Source organism: Amphiura filiformis, chromosome 2 (assembly GCF_039555335.1).
Source record: "Amphiura filiformis chromosome 2, Afil_fr2py, whole genome shotgun sequence".
Taxonomy (NCBI): domain Eukaryota; kingdom Metazoa; phylum Echinodermata; class Ophiuroidea; order Amphilepidida; family Amphiuridae; genus Amphiura; species Amphiura filiformis.
This window is the reverse complement of record NC_092629.1, coordinates 25,079,525-25,103,706: the sequence shown is the minus strand read 5'-3', so window position 1 is coordinate 25,103,706 and position 24,182 is coordinate 25,079,525. Positions and strand designations below refer to the sequence as shown.

At 39.3% G+C, this 24,182-nt stretch overlaps 1 protein-coding gene across 1 annotated transcript in view; it reads left to right on the top strand.

Moving 5' to 3' along the window:
• Window positions 1-24,182, top strand: part of LOC140139337 (uncharacterized) — a 135,169-nt gene that overhangs the window by 30,011 nt on the left and 80,976 nt on the right. Inside the window, exons 5-13 of the mRNA XM_072161119.1 lie at window positions 766-867; window positions 4,676-4,975; window positions 17,438-17,539; window positions 17,932-18,186; window positions 18,906-19,007; window positions 19,232-19,498; window positions 20,350-20,451; window positions 20,650-20,889; window positions 23,772-23,879. Coding sequence (XP_072017220.1) covers window positions 766-867; window positions 4,676-4,975; window positions 17,438-17,539; window positions 17,932-18,186; window positions 18,906-19,007; window positions 19,232-19,498; window positions 20,350-20,451; window positions 20,650-20,889; window positions 23,772-23,879 — 1,578 coding nt within the window. The remainder of the gene's footprint in view (window positions 1-765; window positions 868-4,675; window positions 4,976-17,437; window positions 17,540-17,931; window positions 18,187-18,905; window positions 19,008-19,231; window positions 19,499-20,349; window positions 20,452-20,649; window positions 20,890-23,771; window positions 23,880-24,182) is intronic.

Genomic DNA, 24,182 nt, shown 5'->3' with positions numbered 1-24,182 from the left:
TACGACCATTTTACCATTTACTGCTCCCAACGCAAAACAAAGTATCTAGTATTTATTAATAAGGCAGAATACTACATTTTTGCTTAAGGATAGGGCTACAGGACGATAGTCCGAAGTAAGTCAATTGTCCGACAACTTAATAAACCCTTATCCTTACCCTAAAGCTCCCTAACTTTAACCTTCTCCTTAACCCTAACCTACCACCTAAGTCATAACCCTAACCTAACGCTAACCCTAACTCCATTCTTATACCTAACTCTATTCCTAACACTAACCCTAATACCGGTACTGACGCTAATCCTGATCCTAACCTTAACCCTTACCCTAGTACTAACCTAAAACGTCAACATAACCTAACTTCAACCTAACCTAACCCTTTTCGGACTAATGACCCTTTGGGGAGGGAAGTCCAAAGGAGAAGTTACCAATTATGTCTGACTATAATTGTATAATTTACATGAAAGCGAAAGGTTCAATTTCGACGATTTGATAAATCGCAATTTTTTGTCAAAAAGTAGTCACCGGGTGTTGACGACTGGAAATAGGACTTGTGTGAACAAAATTGGTGTCATTTGGTGAAGGTTTATTTGGCGACAAAGTCCTTAAAAGGGGATCATTGGCAGTTTGACCTAAAAGGGTTCTATTTACATGCACATGCGGATATGTGCACATAATTATGCCCCCTTCCTATACAAGTATGGGACACTGGCATTTTACAGTTTATAAAGTAACAATTTCCTAATTTTTTCTCTCTATATGAACCAGCTCATTTCTGGATCGAGTCTGCGCAGTACACAGCAAAGGAAGGATCTATGTTATCTGTCACCGTTCATCGGGATGGACTCATCGCTAATGATGATCAAATATGTAAGATATTAACCCAAGAGGATCCTCAGGAGAATAAGGGAAGGCGTCAATAACAAATTAACATGTGACCTGTTGTTATTAAAATTACATCTTGTGTTTTTTTTAGAAAAGTATGTGCTGAGCCATGGGCGTCAATCCTGGGGCCGTATCCCCAACCTTTGGCAAAATGACCCAATGTTTGGTCTTATCAGCCACTTTTGGACAATTCAGGCCGATTGTCCCACCCCGGCATTTCAAGACAGATTGGCGCTAATGTGCTGAGCTCATGGAGGATGGGCGCTCTGCAAGCTCAGAGCTCAGTAAATCTGCAACGAGTGCTTTATAAAATGTTATATGAATTATGATTCATAACCAATCGATAGCTTGCCTTAATTTCTCGCCCGCAAACCAGCGGAATTTGTCATAGGTAAACTTTGGTTATAGACAAATCGCGAATTTAATGTCATCCCCTTATATCAACATTCTCTTCATGAATTGAATTGTGTAAAGATGTTTTTATAAATTAGCAGGAACAAGTATGGAATACCTACCTCATCATAACGCTTGCCCTTAACCCGAACTCTAACCTAATCCTAACCCTTACTCTAGCCAGCAACCTCTAGCACTAATTATAGGGCGTGTTACGTGTTCTAGTTATGCCAATCCATAGCATACAGGGAGTCCCTGAAAGAACTGTATCGCTGAACACTTTAATTTGTTAGTACCTTAAGCCCGAACCAAACATAACCAGTTGATGTAATTGAGGAATAAAACCATGAAAACTATCTATTTATCTATATATCTATCTATGTCCCATAGCTAGGAGGCCGTTGGGGCGACGTAGTGATGGCTTTAGAGATGCATTATTTCCAAAGTTCTCTGTCCTCAGCTGTTCATATGAGCTGGTCAAAGTTCAATCCAGTCCAGTCTTTGATGTTATCAATCCACCTCTTCTTTGGTCTTCCTCTCTTCCTTACACCATCTGTACCTCCCTGCAGAATGGTGTTTGCTAGACTGTTCTTCCATCTGATCACATGGCTAAACCACTGGAGTTGTCTTCTTTTCATAATGGAGATCAGGTGTTCATGCTCTCCAATGAAACTTTCCATCATTGCCCTTACTTGTGTGTTGGTAGTATGCGTAGAGTAGTGGACCTGGAGGAGCCTTCTCATGCAGTTCATCTCAAACGCGTTAATCCTCTTTTCCATCTCGGCATTAACATGATTAAGCGTCCAGGTTTCACACCCATACAGGAAGACGGAAATTACCAATGCTCTCAGGAGGCTCATTCTTGCTACCATTGAGATGTTCTTGTCTCTCCAAATTGGTTTCTGATTGGCTAGTGATGATGTCGATACAGAAATTCTAATTTTGATTTCTTGCCTGATTTGGCATCATCTGTGATGGTTGCACCAAGGTATTTGAATTGTGTAACTGTTTCAAGTTCTTCCCCTCCAACATGAACTTCTACAATTCCATCAGACCCCATCTTCAAGACCTTGCTCTTTGCAGCGATGATTTCCATGCCAGGTCGCCTTGCACTGTCATCTAGCCTTCTTGTGAGGTCACTTAGTTCTTCAGGTTGTCCTGCCAAGAGGTCAATATCATCAGCGAATCGCAAGTTGGTAACCCTTCGCCCTCCGATACTGACTGTTCCCTCAAATCCATCAAGAGCTTCCATCATGATATACTCAAGGAAGATGTTAAAGATGGTTGGTGACAGTAGACAACCTTTTCGGACTCCAACTCGGGTACGAAACCACTCACTGATTTCATCTCCTAGCAGTACAGTACTCTTAGATGCAGTGTACAATGCTTCAATCGCATTTACAATTCCATTACTGATAATGAACTTTCTTAGGATTTCAAACATTGCTTCTTGCCAAACACGGTCAAATGCTTTTTTAAAAACAATGATTTTGTGGGAAAAGTGGCTTTTGATCTGTGCGGAATTTCTCACTCAGAATTCTCAGATTGAAGATTTGTTCCACTGTGCTGCGCCCTTTTCTGAATCCTGCCTGTTCTTCTGCTGTGATTCTCTCTGCTTGAGGTCGAAGTCTATTAAGAATGACTCGGAGAAGTATCTTGCTCGGATGACTGATCAAACTGATGGTGCGGTAGTTGTTGCAAGATTTAAGGTTGCCCTTCTTTGGGAGAGGAATGATGATCGACCGTGTCCATGTGGATGGCCAAATTCCTGATGTACATACCTCATTGCAGAGTTTAATGTAAGCCTCGATTGTTGTTTGGCCACCACTTTTCAGCATCTCTGCCGGAACATTACCAATACCTGGTGACTTCCCATCTTTCATGTTTCTTATGGCCTCTTCAACCTCAGAAGTGAGGATTGGTGGATCTTCCTCTTGCTCTGTGTTTGCCATTGCTTTCAGCCTATGTAACAGGTTATGGTCTGATGTTAGGTTATAGTTGTAGAGTTCTTCACAATATTCCTTCAATCTGTTGGATATTTCCTTCTTCTCAGTAAAAAGATGTCCATCTTTGTCCTCAATTACTGTTGTTCTATCAGCTTTCTTCTTTGTAAGGTCTCTGATGGTTTGAAAAGCTACTGCAGTGTTGTTACGCTCCATATTGGCGTAGATTGTATCACACTGATCATGGATCCACTGTTCATTTGCTTCTTTAGTTGCTTTCTTTACTTCCCTGTTAATTCTGGTGTAGTTGGTACGGTCGATGTCACTTATGAAACGCCTCTTCCTCATCTCCCTGCGCCTGACACATGATTGTAACCATGCGCGTATTTTTTTTTTGGGGGGGGGGCTTTGGGGGCGCCGCCGGGGTAAAAACAGGGGCGGCCAAAATGAAGGGCGGCGGAAGAAGAAGGCGCGGCAAAAACAGGGGCGGCAAAAACGAATGGGGCGGCAAAAAGAATTAGTAAATAAAAAAGGGCGGAAAAATTTGATAAAGCATAAAAAAGTTTGAAAAAATGGTACTATACATGAAAATGTGCTGCTTTTAGATCGCTAGCGCATGAAACCCTTTTTTTTTCTTTTTTTTTTTTTTTTTTTTTGCTCTTCACTTTTTCAAACGACCGAATTTTCTTCAGCCCACAGGGGTTGGGGCGGCCACGGTACGCCACTGGTAACACATCATCTGTCATCCATGCCTGTTTCTTCTTTCTTACTTTGCCCAACACCTCTTGTGCTGTTTTCATTCAAAACTCTCGATATCCAAGTTGGCTGCTATAAGTGGAGCAAATCTGCCTCCAATCTTAGCCTCAAATTCAGTAGCAATGTCAGGATCCTTGAGTTTTTCCCATGAAAACAGTTTTAACACATAATCAATCTATGGCTGGATTACCAATGCGCATGAAGCGTCTATTGTCATTGAGTGATATTTGAATTCGTGGAACGGATTGAAAATGAGTTATTTTCGTAAAATTATTATATTTCAAGAAATTAAAAAAAGTTTGAGATAGATGTTTAATCCTCAACCACATCATCTAAACTATTTAGTTCTGTTTGGTTTGGGCATTAAAAAATAAAGCTACGTCTCTTTCAGGGACACCATATACTACCATCTACCAATTTCTCGTCATTAATCTTTATCACACAAATAAATAATTTGTCCAATTCGGATAATTAATTTCCTTAAAATGAATATGTCTTGGCACACAATTAAAAATAAGCCCTCTGATTAAAAACAATCAACAATTTCTTAAATTCGAAAATTAATATTTGGCACACGATGAAATGATTTACTGCAAAACGTGATCATAAATCGCTAACAAGAAACGGGTTCGATCTCTACATGCTGGTTTTGTACTCTGTACTTGTCTCTATTTGAAATTTTCATCTGAAATTTTTTACAGCTTTAACTACACCTGGTGTAGCTGACATGACTGAAACGGCAGATTTAGGAACAGACTACGATGCAGCAATTGACGTTCCACCCATGCCAACAGCTACGACATTTACCCTAGATTTCCCGCCAGGAGAGTCCACTGCTACTGCTACGTACCCAATCAATTCTGACATGTTGATAGAAGATATGGAGTATTTTACGCTGACGCTGGCGTTGAGTGGAGCTACTGCCGCCGGAAATGTTTATGGTGTCTATGCGACGGTAGACTCACCCTCTGTCTCCACAGTGTACATCGTGGATTGCACAGGTAAGTAGGAGTTCCATCGGCCCGTCGGCTATAGGGGAGACCGGGGCAAGTCCGCCCTCGGGGTAAGTCCGCCCACCCCATGTTTCTGATCTCGTGACTGCTGGAAAACTACAATGATGATGTAATTAGCTGGCACACGTCATAGCTAAGTACCCAAGAAAACAAGACAGTCTGACACTTCTCGCCACAGAAATTATCGTCAAAAAACGTTTTTGAGTCAAGGAAGTTTACATTTTTGAATTTAGTAATATTGTAATAATCTCAAGACCTTGCAGAGACGGTTTCCGTTCTTATATTTATTTGGAAGGTAAACGTTTTGCCCAACATATGCAATTAAAAGATCGACATATTGTGTTTAGTAGGCATAACACGAGGTAAAGAAAAAAAGTAGCGTTGGGGCAAGTCCGTCCTGTATGTGAAGGGGCAAGTCCGCCCTATGTTTTTCCCAGGCGGACTCCCGAGGCGGATTCGCCCCATCGGCGTATTATGCAAAATATTGATAATAATACCTTTAAGAAGAGTAAAACTACATGCACGCATATTTTTTAAAGTTAAATGGTATCAGTATTACTCATACCACCGTTTTGTAAATAAAGGTTTTGCTCATTTTGGACCCCTACATTTATTAGCTTACATTATACCCCTCCAATAAATTTAGTAGACTCTTGGGAAGAGAGTGAGTGCCTAATATACCCTTTACTAAACGTTTGCATTAAACTTATAATTGTTTTGCAATATTATAACCTTTTCTTTTTATCAGGGCGAACTTACCCCAGGGGCGGACTTGCCCCAGCACGGGGCAAGTCCGCCCTGTCATCGTGATTTTTATTTTCCCTTCTCCTGCCGTTACTGAAACTCAATGTCCTTACAAATGTGGTAGTATTTAGCTATAGCATACAGCTTAAAAATGTAAAAACTATAGCCTTCTAACATGAGAATTGTCCACTCTAGGCGAGATTGAAGAAAATAGTGCGGACACGCCCCGGTCTCCCCTACATAATCCGGCGTCATGTCGGCGAACATTTTCGCGGGTCTCGTAATCTAATCATGGTTTCATTGAGCTGTGGACTATATGAAGCTAACCTTATACTACATCGCTGAGCAATACCGATTGGTTTTTATCCAATGAGGTATCTCGCTTTCTGTTGAGTTGGGAAGAGCGTGCTACCTCATTTGTCAAATACCAATCGTTCGCACCCGTGTAAGATACAGTCGACACTACCTACTGTGCACTTTTGGTGCGCAAGTACGCGGTAGTACCGATGCAAAGCTAAATAGTTTATAGCTTGGTATACAGAATCATACGGTTTGTAGCGTATACTTTTCTGGCCGGTACCGTGTTGCCGGTGATGACGAATAAAATTACAAAAACGACTGCAAATGAAGTCTGAGTGACCGATGGGAAACCGCGAATCATGAACAGAGTTTTCGATACGAACATTGCAGGTCTGGAACATTGTTTGGTTTCATTTGGAACTGTCTTTGGCCTAAATAGAGAAAGCCTATTTTCATGATTTATTCACTACTTTACTGCCGTATAATGCATAATTTGTTGAATGTGTGGTGGTGTGATTTTCGGTGTCACAACTGACTGAACTGTCATGTCCATGTGTAAAATGTTTTTAAGCTTACCCGGTCAATGCCGGTATCCGCGGTACCATGTTATAGTGGGAATTCCAATTGAATGAACGCAGCTTTCAATAGCGTGACGAATTTCTGCGTACACTGCGAGATATACGCCAGCGTGTGCGACTGTGCGTGAGTAACGCGGAAGTGAATCCAACCATGCCAACGCACTCGTGATTGGTTAGCATTGTATCCAAGGTCGCGCGTTCGCGTTGTAGTTTGAAATACGCGATATACGATCGCGGTTGGATCGAGTGCAGCTGTTGAAAGCTGCGTTCATTCAATTGGAATTCTTACTATAGTATGTTGTCTACACTGACTGAGTGATGACCAGCTGACATGACACTCATGCACTAGCTGCACTGCCGATGGCGATGCGATGATATGGCGCGGCACCTTCCAGGGTAAGTTCTACTTAGTAAAATTATATCCAAGTATCAATCATTCTCATTGCTACACATTTGTTGGTCATAATTAATATATGCAGTGGCAGTGCCAGTGATGGTCGACGTCATTGTGTTGCTCGAGAAGTCTAGCCAAGAATTTGCTCACCGATAGCTTCACATTCTAGGCTAGAGACCATTGCATTCAAAATCTAGACTTCGGATTTGCTGAAGCATGACACCGTGTACTAAGCAATGGAAGTTACTTTCTAAGTTTACACTTACATATCGAATGTATGGAGCCGGTATATAAAGTAAGGATTGTGAAAAGCCGCACATACGATGGGTGTACAAAAATGTAGTTTACACTGTCACAGCCGATCACGACAGACGATCGCATCAAAACAAAAATGTTGTGAAAATTACACTTCAGCACAATTTTAAACTGTCCATAATAGGCAAATCTTACTCAAAAGATACAGTTGAAATGTAACATGCATATAATTATTTAACTTCATTACAATTAAAAAAAAAAATAGAGCATTTCCTTGACAAACTTTAGCAGTAACATAGGTAAATTCACGCAACCATTGTTTGGTGACAGGCTGACAATAACATTGTCGTGACCTCGTGACCTCGAAGAGTTTTCCAAAATTTGATTGGCTATTCGGCAGATTTACAACTATACATTATAAAAGCAACTCTATTTCACATGTAAATTATATTATTATGTTTACAAGTTTTATACAAATCTTTCACAGTATCTCTAGCATAAATTATTTATCACCCGGTTTTTATGCATACTCTTCTTCACCAATAAAATATTAATTTACAAGAACCATTTGATTCACCTTGGTGCACACCTGCACATTTCCATCAATTTCATTTTCAAATGAACAATACCAGTTTAACTTTGACTTTAAATTTCGAGCTGAAATGACAGAAGTCTGTCTCTGCATCAAGTTACATAAAACAATCATCAGTTCGACATTAATTTTAAATTGTTGCCATCAATTAATGATCAATATGAGTTCAGATTTATAAAAGTTCTGTATTCCTCAGCGTCCTTTCTTCTGATGGACCTTGTCTTCAGTTCGATATCTTCAACATCTGAGAATCTACATTATCATACCTCTTTCGCAACTCTCATGAGAAACTGCCAGATTGGTTCACTGTCGATCATGAGAGGAAATGTTGACTGCGCCGCCCTTACATCAATTATGCAAGGTGTAAAGAAACCATACATCATCCAATAAAACATTTGACCTGGTAAAGAATAACCATTGACTAGTCAAATATCACTTTTGCCATTCATTCTTGCACCTGAGTTCTATTAAGTCCATGTAGACTTTCTCAGTTGGCAATCCACCCAAGAGCGAAACTTGATTTTCTGTTGCCGATGGGCCTACATAGTCTGACATTGCTCTGAAAACATCATGACTGCAATCAGCGAGTCACCGTCGCACCAACCAGAGTTCCAAAATCATAAGATCTGCATAACCGGCCCGTGGTGATGCCTCAACAGTATCAGTAGAAAACAGATGATGAGATCTATTTGATTTTCATTTGTTAATCTTCTTAAGAGCACATGCCGTATACGACGAAACTTATAGCTATCTTCAGTAGATAGCGCGTACAGATCTAATGGCTATTCGATGAAGCAACCATTATTGTAGGCTTAAAGTCGATGTCTGTTATTTAACTGTAGCTATCTCCATCTCCATTTTGTTTTTCTTCATCTGTCTTCGTAATCTGCAATATCTGACATTCAATTCAGAATTAAGGCATGAAATCTCATGTAAAACAACATGAGTGCCCGACAATCAACACTGTCCATTTTTTCATGGTGATGTCCCCATATCCATCATTCCAAATGATTGTAAGAATAGTTGTGTCGAAATAAAGTGAGGTGTCTTTCACTTTATCTAAATTAAGAAATCCAGAATATTGCTCTTTTTAAAAGAACAAGAATTTCCCAGAGACAAAACTTGGTCAAAAGATTGGCATGACAATACCGCTGCAGTCAGTAAAGTCATATCAAACTTCTAATCACGTTTTGGCTTAAATAAAAATTTCATTCATGAAGTTCTTTTTATTGGAGGCTGTTCCTCCCAGTATTGAGTTATTATGATTACATAATAACAATTTTAAATAAAAACAATTTTTACATACAGGGTTTAGGCCTACATGTAAAGTAGACAATCCGCTATGAAACACGTCTATATGATGATGATGTTGGCAAGGCCTATAATACCTGACTTCATCTTCATAAAACAGTAATTTCATATTTTAGCGGCAAGGAGCTGTGAGCAGGCAGTGCAAGACGTCGGTGAGCCCTTTTCCGGACTTCATACACCACAAGGATCAGTGACTATATACGGCGAGGGCTTTTCCGCATATCATTATCCCATTAACACGATAGCTTTCGTCTCCTTGAATCTTCCTGGTAAAGCTATTTACAAATTATATACCATCAGACATCATAGCATGCCTGCATGATGACTGGTCACTCTTCATTCTGATGATGGCAAGTCTCCTGGTGCCAATGAGTTGGTACATAGGCCCGATCGTGTGCCTATACCATCATGACCGTCATCAAGTAGCATAGCTGACCTCTTCCAAAGACTCATCTGAGATGACAACTTTCTCAGAGTGTCGGCGTATTGGCCAGATGAATTCCATTCACCTACGCCTATACGGTCAACTAACACCGTCTGATCACTTGGGGTACATGTACCTGTTGGTTGGCAGTCTTCCCCATTTATCAAGGGAGTGTCCTGACCACCAGTTAACTGTCTCCTTACAGCTAATCGTCTCCTGGCTCGTCTTCTAGATGATGGAGACTTTCGTGTCTTTCTCCCTTTCTTCTTGAAACTGCTTGAGCATGCCATTTGGCAGGGTAGATCATCACAGTCTTTCCCAATTAAGGGAGCATGCGGCCTGGTTAACTTTTTCTGGATCTTTAAGAAAGCTAACCTTCTCCTGGCTCGCATTTGTGATGAGGGAGACTTCCGGTTCTTTCTCGATGATCTCCCAGTCTTCTGTGAATTGACTCTCGTAAGTTCATCATCCTTCTCATCTTCAAATTGCCCTTTAGCAATTCCATCTGCATTAGCATCATTTTGATGCTTCCTGTACTTTTCAGCTTTGTAAAAAGCTTCTGTTTCCACTGCAAACTTGATTGCATCATCAAAAGTAACAGGTTTTGCACGCAGGATGTTTAACCGTAACTCGCTTTCTCTAATAGCACTTATAAAGTATTTCTTTGCTATCTCCTGTGAGAAAGGACTTGGTATTGTTGGTAAAGCTAGTTTGACTAACTTCCTGATGTTGTGAGCTAGGTCAGGTAATGACTCGTCTGGGTGCCTTACTCTGTTATTAAGTTTCACCCAGAATAGCTCTTCCTGATTTTCGGTTCCAAACCTCAGGTTCAAACAGGCCACAAGTGAGTGGTAATCATGCCGTTCAGTCGGATCCAAATATCCCGGTACACTCTGAGCAACACCTCTCAGACTAGTTGCTAAACAAATGGCTTTGGTATACTCATTCCATTTATTCCATTCAGCAACAAGTTCGAATTGTATCAAATAGTCTGACCAGGAAGTGGTCCCATCGTAAGTTTGAGGCTTTATTTTTACTCCAGACTGAGTGTCATTACCAGAATGTTTAGGCCTACTTCTCACTGACTCATCACTTCCATGAACATTAAATTCATCACCAGCTAATATTTCTGAGCTGGTATCGGTTGGAAAAGTACCAACACTATCTTCAGTCGCTGCCATAATAAATCGTGAGCCAAAATCTGTTAAAATTTTGAATTATCCTACCGCCAGACACCAGTTGTAACGGGACCGAGCTTGCCCCTAATACTTTTGTAAACGACTGTTGGAGAAGACTAGCCTTATAAACATACAAGTGGTAGCGTTACTAGCGTAGTATCAAATACTAGAATTCTCCCCAAGATATGTGGAATCAGTGATGCATGAAAGGAGAAGTAACAGGTAAAAATGAGACTTGACAATTCTGTTTTATATTTGCTTCTTTTGTTATATCTTGTATTGTTATTTTGCTTTCATATTTGTATTATCACATCACAATTCATAAATACAAGTAAACATCATTGGTAAATACACAATCTCTGTTGATGATCATGACGATATTTCCTTATTTCTCTCTTTTAAATCCAAATAAATTACCAATAAATGCTGCCGAACAGTACATACTATCTGCTTGAATAATCGAGAAGCATAAAAATACAATTTAATCAACAGAATCTCTCATCACATGACAAAGTCATAGGCTAGGCCAAGGCCTAGTAGGCCTACTACAGAGTATCCATTCCTGTACACCAAATACGAGCTTGCCATGCAACAATGAATGCACATAAATACAGTGCATAATTTTCCATTGGATTTGTACATGTGTGCGGCAAGTCACTTGCCCAAATTAGGCGTAAAAGCGGACAATATAATTTATGGGAAGCAAGATGTGATTATCATGATTATAAGAGCAAGCGCTATAAGATTTAGCCTACATGGTCATAATGGGTTTTAGGCTACAAATTGCATTTTTGTGTATCATCACTGAACCAGATGGATTGAAAGCAATTGTGGGTGGGGGTGTGTGTGTGTGTGTGTGTGTGGTGGGGGTTTCCCGCAGTCATTAGTCATTGTCCCTAATGCCCCCTCAAAATAAAAGTGAACAGTATAATTTATGGGAAGCGAGATGTTCAAATAGGAGAAGACGCTAAAACTTTAACATGGTTATAGCGTGCTTTAGGCTCAAAATGCAGTTGTTTTTGTATCATCACCGAACAACTGAGGTGTGTTGGGGGAGGGTTGTGGGGGGAGGGGGTCCCCATTTAGAAGTCATTTCCCTTAATGCCCCTTCTAAATAAATTAAGCATGTAAAAGCAGACATTATAATTTATTATGTCCAAATAAGAGCAAGCGCTAAAAGATTTACATGGTCATATTGGTTTTAGGCTATATACAAATTGCATTTTTTGTATCATCACTGATCGAGATGGATTGAGAGCAATTGTGGGGGTGGGGGTGTGTGTGTGTGGGTGGGGTCCCCAATCAGAAGCCAAAAAATGTTTTCCCCAACAAAAATTAACCATCCCCAGGGCTTATAATAATTGCACAGCATTCCCATTATCCCACCCGTGCATGTTCAAAAATCAATTTTGCGAATGCAAAAAATTTCCTAACTGGAGTGTTTAACAAGACCATCCCTTAAAAAAACTTTTTTTCTGCAATCTCTTCTATAGAGAACCGTCACGTCTATCAGTGACTTGCTTGCATGCAATAGAACTGCGTATTTGGCGATGAAAATATAGGAGGCCTAACGAGGGCGCTCTTATCTTTTATAGCCCGGTCGCCCTACGTACTAAAGCTGTGTTCAAACAGGGATGAACTAAAAAGTTTCATAAAAGCAAACATACATCATCACTGAACCAGATGGATTGAGAGCAATTGTGGGGGGGGGGGGTGTGTGTGTGGGGGTGGGGGTGGTCCCAGTCAGAAGTCATTGTCCCTAATGCCCCTTCGAAATAAAAGTGAATACTATAATTTATGGGAAGTGAGTTGTCCAAATAAGAAAAGGCGCTAAAACTTTAACATGGTTATAGCGTGCTTTAGGCTCAAAATGCAGTTTTTTGTATCATCATCGATCTAGATTGAGAGCAATTGGGGTGGGTGTGTGTGTGTGGGGGTGTGTGGGTGTGTGTGCGGGGGGGGGTCCCTAGTTAGAAGTCACTTCCCCTAATGTCCCTTCTAAATGAATTAAACATGTAAAATGGTACATTATAATATATAATTTATGGGAAGCAACATGTCCAAATATAAGAGCAAGCGCTAAAACATTTACATGGTCATAAGGGGCTTTAGGCTACAAATTGCATTTTTTTGGTGTCATCACTGATCTAGATGAATTGAGAGCAATTGTGTGTGTGTGGGGGGCATTCCCCCTCTGAGTCATTGTCCCTAATGAAAAAAAAAAAAAAAAAGTAAACACTATAATCTATGGGAAGCGAGATGTCCAAATAAGAGAAGGCGCTAAAACTTTAACATGGTTATCATGGTTATGGCGTACTTGACTTTAGGCTCAAAAATCAAAATGCAGTGTTTTGTATCACCATGGATTGAAAGCAATTGTGTGTGGGTGGGGGTGGGTATGTGTGTGTGAGGTGCGGGGGGGGGTGGTCCCAGTCAGAATTCTTTTCCCCTAATGCCCCTTACAAATAAATTAAACATGTAAAAGTGGACATTAGGCCTATGGGAAGCAACATGTGATTATAAGAGTAGGCACTAAAACATTTACATGGTCATAACGGGTTTTAGGCTACAACTTCCATTTTTTTGTTTCATCACTGAACCAGATGGATTTACTCGAGCAATTGTGTGTGGGGAGGGGGTCCCCCCAGTCAGAAGTCATTGTCCCTAATGCCCCATCGAAATAAAAGTGAACACTATAATTTATGGGAAGCGAGATGTTCAAATTGGAGAAGACGCTAAAACTTTAACATGGTTATAGCGTGCTTTAGGCTCAAAATGCAGTTTTTAGTATAATTTTTTTGTATCATCACTGAACCAGATGAATTGACTCGAGCAATATTGTGTGTGGGGGAGGGGGTCCCCCAGTCAAAATTGAATAGTTTAATTTATGGGAAGCGAGATGCCCAAATAGGAGAAGGCGCTATAAGTTTAACATGGTTTATGTAGCGGGTGGCGGGGGGTACCGACCATGATTTTTTTAGGCTACAAATTGCATTTTGTTGGTATCATCACTGATCTAGATGAATTGAGAGCAATTGTGTGTGTGTGGGGGGTCCCTTTGAGTCATTGTCCCTAAGCCCCCTCGAAAAAAAAAAAAAAAAGTAAACACTATAATCTATGGGAAGCGAGATGTCCAAATAAGAGAAGGCTCTAAAACTTTAACATGGTTATCATGGTTATAGCGTATACTAGGCTCAAAATGCAGTGTTTTGTATCACCATAGATGGATTGAGCAATTGTGTGTGTGGGGGTGTGTGTGTGGGGTGAGGTGCGGGGGGGGGGGGTCCCAGTCAGAAGTCTTTTCCCCTAATGCCCTTTACAAATAAATTAAACATGTAAAAGTGGACATTAGGCCTATGGGAAGCAACATGTGATTATAAGAGTAGGCACTAAAACATTTACATGGTCATAACGGGTTTTAGGCTACAACTTCCATTTTTTTGTTTCATCACTGAACCAGATTGATTGACTCGAGCAATTGTGTGTGGGGGAGGGTTCCCCCAGTCAGAAGTCATTGTCCCTAATGCCCCATCGAAATAAAAGTGAATATTATAATTTATGGGAAGCGAGATGTTCAAATAGGAGAAGACGCTAAAACTTTAACATGGATATAGCGTGCTTTAGGCTCATTATCGAACAAGATGGATTGAGAGCAATTGTGGGGGGTGGGGGGGGTGTTCTTTATCGAACAAGATGGATTGAGAGCAATTGTATGGGGGGTGGTGGGGTCCCCAGTCAGAAAGCTTTCCCTAAAGCGGATATCATATATAATTTATGGGAAGCAAGGTGTGATTATAAGAGTAAGCACTAACACATTTTCATGATCGTAACGGGTTTTAGGCTACAACTAGCTTCCATTTTTTTATCATCACTGAACCAGATGGATTGACTCGAGCAATTTTGTGTGGGGAGGGATCCCCCAGTCAAAAGTGAATAGGCCTAGTATAATTTATGGGAAGCGAGGCGCTAAAACTTTAACATGGTTGTAGGGGGGTACCGACCACGATTTTTTTTGGGTGTGGGGCAAAGGGTCTAATGGGGGTCAGCAAATTCGCCATGGGATTTTTTAAAATTCCAGATCGATTGGGGGGGGGGGAGAGACACGTGCCCCCGTGTCCCTATGACACTATTTATGGGAAGCAACGTGCCTAAATTATCATTGCTGAGCTGAAGCAGCTAAGTCGAGAGCAAGGAAGGCGGGGTCATAAGTCATCCCCAGCGGCCCCTTCCAAATAAAAACATGTATCAAACAGTACATACAATTAACTTACCTTCAATGAAGAAACTGGAGGCAATCAATTGTGGGGTGGGGTGGTGTGGACAGTAACGGTCCCAAGCCAGGAGAAAGAAAGAACTTATCCATTCACCCCTTCACGTAATGTAGGCTTACTTTGAACTGCTTACTCAATCCCTATACTGCTCAATGACCCCATTTACTCACTCAGCTATTAAATCACCTACTTAACCAATCAACCTACCTAGCGATCAACAGATCAAGCAATCGATGAATGAATTAATCCAATCAACTAATCCGAATCAACTTGATATACTCTCCCCTTTCTGAATCTATCCATCTCTCTCATTCACTCACATAATCAATCAATCAAACAATCAATCAATCAATCGATTAATCGATCTAAATCAAACTAAACTAAATGAACGAATAACTAAATAAATAAATAAATAAATATATAAATAAGTAAAAATTTATAAATAAATAGATAAATTAATCAATAAATGAGTGGATGAGTCAACAAAATATTTAAAACAAAATCAAATGAATAAATCCAATCAGCTTATCAATCAACTTGATACTTCACCCTACTCACAAGCTCTCTTTCTGACTCACACAATCAACCAATCAATCAATATATTAATCAATTATTAAATAAATAAATAAATAAATAAATAAATATATAAGTGACTAAATAAAATAAATAGATAATAAAATAAATGAATAAATGTTAATTAATTAATTAATTAATTAATTTATTTATTTATCAGTCTATAATAATAAATCGATAAATAGGCCTAAATAAACAGATAATAAAATAAATGAATAAATGTTAATATTTATTTATTAAATAATTAATTAATTAATTAATTAATTAATTAATTTATTAATTATTAATTAATTTATTAATTTATTAATTTATTAATTAATTTATTTATTTATCAGTCTATAATAATAAATCGATAATAGGCCTAAATAAATAGATAATAAAATAAATGTTAATTAATTAATTAATTAATTTATTTATTTATTTATTTATTTATTTATTTATTTATTTATTTATTTATTTATTTATTTATTTATTTATTTATTTATTTATTTATTTATTTATTTATTTATTTATCAGTCTATAATAATAAATCGATAAATAGGCCTAATAATTGCCATTCTATGTTATTCTAGATAATAACCTATTGAGCAATAATTCGTCCTGCATGTCTTGATAATTCGTATGGACCCTGTATGAGACTGCATGCGCACCCCGACACCGCTATTGCCCGTAGTAGCCCCACTCATTAAAGGGAATATTCGATCCGGTTATCCGGTCTTTTGTCCGTTCGCGTATCAAAACAAAGACACGGTATTTACATACAGGTACACCTATACACACATACCCGTCGTTTAATATTGGCCTACGGATAAAATAAAAGCTATTAGGCCTAATATAGGGTCTACGAAAATTTTATTAGGCCTATAGTGTCAGCTTCTAGATAATTATGAGAACCAAATTTGTTGTGATCAAGGTACCCCGGGATGCAAGGTCGCCAGAGCCAAGCCAAATCACTGTCAAGCCAACCGTGCAATAAATACGCGTTTAAAATTTAAAATTGTCTAAAAGACCAGTCGTTCTGAGCTGCTCTGCTTTAAAACTAATTCATCGGATCCTAAAGAACAGTGCACTTGATCAATTAGGCAACGGACAGTGCAACGGCATAATAGGCATAGCAACAACGGGTCCAGCACACGGAATTACCCGTGTGCTTCTATACCAGACTATGCTCCCCCGGAATTTTGAGGTGGTGGGTCTTTGGGAGCTGATGGTGTACCAGTAAAAGGGGTCTTTCAGAGCTGCGAACCGGGCTGTGAACAAGTAAAATGGGGTCTTTTGGAGCTGCGAAAAGTCAAAATCAAGGGTCTTTCTTGGCTTTTAGGTTGAAAATCGCCTGAAAAACAAGAAATATGAGGAATGAGCAATTTTTGGGTCTTTTAGAGCTGAAATTATCAAAATCAAGGGTCTTTCGGAGCTGTATTTTGGTCAAATATAGTGGGTCTTTCGGAGCTGTGAAACCCAAAAAGGTGGGTCTTTCCGGGGGAGCATATCCGTATGGTCATTTGTGTTGAGTGCCCCCCCCGGGAGCTTGGCATCAGTATTACTGTGTGCTTCTGGATACAAATCACTCAGTATGTACAGATGCTTCTGTATGATACTGGTGCCGTTCGTCGCTCAGCGATGCAGCTTAAGTTGACTTGATCTGCATCTGAACGAGAAATTTGTCGGTGGATGTCTTGTCTTAATTATCAGAAAGCAAAACAAAACGACAACAACGACACAACAACATGAACTCCCTTCACCGTTACTGCCAAAATAATATGTGAAGAGTATTTGTTTTAAAAATTGGTACACTTTAAATAATTTTAATACCCCATTTTATCTAAATAGCTATGTTTTGGATTGAGGAAGCCATATACTCGACGAAGGAGAATACCGCTTTGGTGGTCACCATACACAGAGTGGGAAATCTTGCCAATGACGATGATCTAAGTATGCTTGACATTCTTATCATTGTAATTACACTGTGCTATTCCAGTTGAAATCCGCACGCCACCCATGAAATATTATGACATCCTCCATGATCTCCCACACAAGGTGTGTAGATTTCAAATGGAGTCACCTATTAAGGTAATCCCATCCCAATTGAAATCTACACTCCCTGCGTAGAAGATTAAGGTCCTGTCTTCCGGGGGGGGGTGGTGCATATATTTCAACTAGTATAGACCATTAGGCTACAAGTGCCTTGCAGAATATGTAATATTTCACCAGCATTTTCACTACATCTTATAGTAAAAGTCTGAAGAATAATAAGTTCCTGTCAGTAGGCCTGTATGATTAGATGCACGGTTTTTATTCCTATTGAATTTAATTGTACAATTCAGTTTTGACAGCAAACGACGGGACTGCTGGGTATGGTGTGGACTACACATCGCTGTCCAATGACGTCGAAGAACCCGTCGAATTCGATCCTGGCGAAACAACTACTACAGTCACTTACACAATAAACAAAGATGTGTTTGCTGAGGGAATTGAAACATTTACACTGGATCTGACATTGACTGGAGCAACGTTATCAGACATGTCTGCTACGGTGATATCGCCCAGCTCTTCTACGGTTTATATTGAAGACTGTACAGGTAATACCATTGCTCAATAGGGTAGCCAGCACTTTTTCAGAGGGTGGGCAAAAGGGGTACAAGACAACTTTTAAGGGGAAAACGTTGACGAAAATGGTCAAAAAATACAAAAAAAAAGCCGAATATCTTAAATATCAGTGCGGCCAGCATCCCACAGACAGATGGGGGTGGGGGTGGGGGGGGGTAAGACTTCTCACGGGGGGCTTTGCCCCTTTGTCCCCCCTTGGCTACGCCACTGATCCTAACCTTAATCATAATCATAAGTAACCTAGAGGAAAGAGGAAAAGTCATCATTGCATCCATTAAGGAACAATATTTGGCAATAAATAAGCTCTTCTTGCAAACGTAGTTATATTATACACTGTTTTTATAGAAGCTGCATCTATAATCGGCGGGAATTGTTATAGGCTTTTACCACTACGCCAAAAAGTAGACCCAAGTTAATTGTGATATATAGTTGACATGTTTGGTCTTTATTGTGCGTGCATTAAAAAAAAGTATTAGACAAAATATAGGATTTGAATTAATAATTCGTGTTACTTCTGGAAAGATGTCACAAGACAATTCTCGAAATAATATATATTGATATTAATCCGCGATGTTATAAGTCCCACCAATACGAGTTGGTCAAACTATAAAGTTGCTTTACTGTTTAGAGCTAAGTACAATAATGACGGATGACATGTTTGTTGTTTGTTTGTTTGTTTGTTTGTTTGTAGCAATATTCTGGATAGATGAATTCCAATATGCTGTCAAAGAAAATAATATTGTAGTAATCACAATACACAGGGCTGGCAATCTCGCCAATACGGACGAGATCAGTAAGTAAACTCACATGCTGGTTTTACTTGCATTAACATGTAAAAGTATGATACGACAATTGCACAAGCTCATTTAAATGCAAAAGAGTTCGCTCAAAGCGCTGGTGTACACACGCACGCGCTTAAAGACGCCGCACAAATGCACGAGCGAAACAGCTGCTTCAACGCGTTGACGTCACTGCCACATCAGGTTGAAAAATTGTATAGAATTATTTTGATTTCAGCCTTGACAGTAAATGGCGGTAGTGCAACTTTCAGTACTACCGATGATACTGATGACTACACGTCCGAAACCAATACCGCAGCAGTTACCGCCGACTTCACTCCTGGCGAAACAACTGCCACTGTCACTTACACTATAAATAAAGACGCGTTGATTGAGGATTTGGAAACGTTTACGTTGGTACTGACGTTGAGCGGGGGAACTGATACGACGTTTGCTGCAGTTGGTTCACCGAGTACAGCAACTGTCTATATTATTGATTGTACATGTAAGTTTATCCTAGTCTCTTTTTCAGATCTGGTAATCTGGTACTCACTCAGAAATATCTATCAATTTTCTATCATATCAAGAATCTTGATCACTCTGTTGTGGCGTTTCTAGATGTTGTGAACCTATACTAAAGTGCTATTATGAAGCACTCTACAACTGTCTTAAAATGTTACTATTGAGCACTTTAGTGCTATCTATATGGTTGCAAGTACATGTAACAATTCATGAAGAGCACTTGCCAAAATATTTTGGTTGCAAGAGTATGCAGTCAAGATCACTCGCTAAGACCCTGAAGTTGCAGCAACTTGCAGCAACGAGTTACAGCAACATAATGTAATAATATTCACAGATATCACTTTTTAAACACTTCAACGCGTTTATTTCTGTACTTACACGTATAGAGGCGTGGGAGGCGATGCTTACAATAACACTACAACGCGTTTACAGCGGCAATTTTCATAACAATAATTTAACACTCTAACATGATTATATTGCTGGTATAAACATATTTGAGTGTTATCAAAATACCCTTGTAAACGCCTTGTAGTGTAAATCTTTAGGAACGTCTCTTATATTTCTATGTGCAAAGTACAGGAATAAATAACGCGTTAAAGTGTTGGAAAATTGTTATCCGCGAACCTTTACAGCGATGCAGCCATTGCTAAGAGTCTTTGTTTGTAATACCGTGCAAGTAAGTATCTGCGTCGACTTATCTGAAAAAAGTATTTGATCCATAATCTGATAATCATAATCAATAACTAAGATATCACATGACTAAACTTTACTACAGTCTTGTGATATCCTATTTTTTTTTTCCTGTTTGCTTGCTTGCTTGCTTTTTTAATGTAGCATGTTTTTGGATCGAGGATAAACAATGCATCGCTTTTGAGGGCACAGATTTGGAAGTAACATTTCACCGAGGAGGATACCTTGGGCGGGAAGATAGTATCCGTAAGTATAAGGTCATAACAACAAGATTTATCCAAATGCTAATTTAAGTACAGATGTCAACTGTCAATCAGGTCCATCATAACCTTAAAATTGACATCACTAGGCTAGTCAGAACACTCTCCCGGTCTCCGCTCCGTACAGAAGAGCAAGAAATAATATCTACTTTCTGTTCTGTTCAATTCATGTTTTCTTTCACAGCGGTATCGTATACTGACGCCAGAGCAGTTGATCCAGCAGACTATTCCCCGATGGACACTGACGATGTAACGTTCCCAGAAGGAGCTACGACATCCACAAAGACGATCACCATAGTGCCAGACAATATGCTAGAATACAATGAGATGTTTAACATAGAGATATCTATCCCGGAGGGCACACCTCTGGCCCAGATGGCAACAGTGTGCTCACCATCAATGTCGGAAGTTATAATCAAGGACTGTAAGTTATTTTCTTTTAGGCCAATTGAAGCCTTTTCACAAATTCTTATAGTTAATCATCATTGATCTGCCCGTTCCACAGCAACGCCCTCAATTGTTTTCGAATTTCTGAAGTGCTTTAATTACAGGAAAATTTAACATTTATAATGAAACCGGAGATCTCCGGTTTTATTCTGAAGCTCACTGATCTGATAAATATATCGCGTGCGTGTTTACCATTGAATCAGTGACGTACTGTATAAACTGTATGCATATCGCTATTCGTCTTACGTCTTGTTTGTACATCACATCAGCTGCATCATGCACGTAGCTCTGCCAATATTCATGATAAAAAAATACGATCGGCGAAATTATATATACACATTGCACAGTGTCGACTTCCTATTCGATAAATATAAATTTAATACTCCGTTGGTGAGCGACGGGCGACTGGTATTTCACCGAACGCAAGAAAAGGAGTTCTATCTGATTGGCTAGCAATCGATCGCTTAGGTCGCTTAGTAGTCAACTACAAACTCAAAACTGAGCATCGTATTCAATTCGATTGAAATCGATATTCTATTATTGCCGTAAATAAAGAGAGTGATAGTGTGTCAATAATGTACATTGTATTGCAGCTGGATTTTACATGCATTCTTTTATATCAATTTTTTCTCAAAGAGTTGAATATGATCAAAATTTTTACTCAGGATTTCAAATTTTTACCCGCAAATTGCAGTTAAACATATCCACAGCAAAATACCGGTCCTCACTAATTAGTGTATTTAATTTCCAGTTAGTGTATTTAAGATAAAACCTGACAACAAATAAAATTTTCTTGCAATAGAAATATCATATGGGATACTGATATGGTAGGCCGCAACCGCCACAACGTGGAGCTGCTACGCGTAGCTGACTTTTTGCTCCGTGGAGCCAAATTGACCAATCATGATCATGTTAGAGTTTTTCATTACTCGGAGGTAAAACTGACTAATTAAGTACGACTTACTCATTACGTGAAGCGAATTTATTCATTAAGAATTTGCCAGACGAGCGTCACGTAGTTGCAAGATATCCTCGGTCACGAAAGTTATGATTCAAAAAGTAGTTTATGAACAGTACGAACTGACTTATAATGGACATGCACTCATAAGAAACTCATACAGTATTGTACATAACTATATAGCTAGGCAGAGTGGTGGTAAACTATGCACACAGTTCTGCGATCTGCAGTGTATCGCCGGGAGCTAATTTGTATAACTTGCGCGGTGTCCCTGCGGAATTCGACCTTCAGCAAACTGCAAACCAGTTCGGATTTACTTTATATACTAGTAGTAGGCCATACATACTGTAGTTACTGTCCGTTTTCCTATACACAATACTCAGTGCGCTCACCATTGACGGTGACCTCTACAAATAGTGTATGTTAGAAGTATAGGCCATTGCCTAGTTGACGTCACTACTGTGTAAAAAATAACCGGCCAATATTTAAAGTATTCTCTGAAATTCTAGAAAATATAGTTTTGCAACATGTCCTAAATTTTTAGCTAATTTAGGTGTTTGGAAATATTGGTACTTTTGTACCAAAAAATATGAAGAAATTATTTCTAAACCGTGTTAAGTCATTAAGCTTCTCATTTTCAAGAACGCTGGTTAACAATAAGCAGATTATTGTCTCATTTCGTAAACAAAAGCCCACAGTATTGTTACCTTGCGTTCGCTTTATAATCGTTCACCCAACTGAAACTATAATACCAGCTCATTGCTCATTGCACAGGTAAAACAGACACAAGTGCAGTGTGTATTTAACCAGAGAAGATCTGATGTAACATAGTTGAGCCGTTTTCATTGAGTGTTATCTTGGTTTAATAGCTTTTAATAGGGTTTAAGTCTTTCAAAGGTCGTGGTGAGTTCTACTGTAGACATGACTGCATCATGATTATTTTTAAGTCAACAACATTCAACAATATGATCACCGTGATAGTATGAGAGTATCAGTACCGTGGGTGTCAGTGATCCTGGCCTGACACAGTAGACAAACAAACAAACAAACAAACACGCCACACACATGACACATGCATGCAAGGTAACATTGACTATACACTCATCAAACAATGGTATTGATCCTGTACAACTGGTCGTGGTTTATTTACAATCGATTCATTTAAAATCCCCATAGTAAACATTAATTTGGCAAGAGTTTTCTCTCTCTGGAACGAGGATGCATCCACTGGCTCCGCGTAATGAAAAGATCTAACATGATTGGTCAATTTAGTTCCGCGAAGCGAAAAGTAAGCTACGCGTAGCAGCTCCACTTTGTGGCGGTTACGGCCAGCCATATATTGATCATGCGAAAACCGTAAAACATAGAATAGAAACAGTGTGGCAGGCGCTCAAAATCTCAAATTGTATGCTTAGCCTGAGTTGCACGGCCTATCTCGAATAAAATCACCATGCGTAGTTGTTGAAAAACGTGAGGATTCATCGTACTATCACGGCAATTTTTAACACGAAGATATAGGGATGATGACGGTGTGTATTGTCACCGTGGTTACGGATGCAGTAGAGTGCACAGCAATGTGTTCGAGCATGTATTTAGCAATCATGCGTCTTACAAATCGCGTATTTAACATAATTGGCAAAATAGCTGTTCAATAAATGAAATTCAAGGTACAGACGCGTTTCATATCGCAACTTAAAACTGTCGTTAACTCAAACAATATCATCTGCCAAAACACAGTTCTGTATACACACTCATAAAATGACATCTGAATGTTTTGGGTACAAAAACGCATACTCCGTGACTTGAGGTCAACTTTTGAACTATGTTATAGGTAAACAGGTAGCTTGGTGTCACCTAACTTTGCTACTGGAAATGAGGTCATTTAACTTGTGTCATTTCAGCCACGTGGTACGTTCTTGACTGCGCAGACTACAGCGTTCTTGAGTCGGATGGACCAGTCATGATTACTATTCATAGAAAGGGCGATATCCGGGCTGGCGGCCACGTTTGTAAGTCAAGAGAAACATTATCACGTGATGTCAATTTGGTTGATTTATAGTGCTGTCTTATGTTTTCTTTTCAAAAATGCATGTAATGATCTTGACAACTTTATTTATACTGAAAGGGTGGGATTATTACTCTACGGCCATGTAAAACTGTTAGCTTTGATGATCTTTACGGGGGTCTTTATTGAAAGGAACAATGCATAAAGCACGTACATAATGTTACTTAGAAAATACGACGAAAGAATGCAGTAATGGCTGCCTTTGGTGATGATGATAGTAAATATACGGCAGATGTCTCATTTAAGA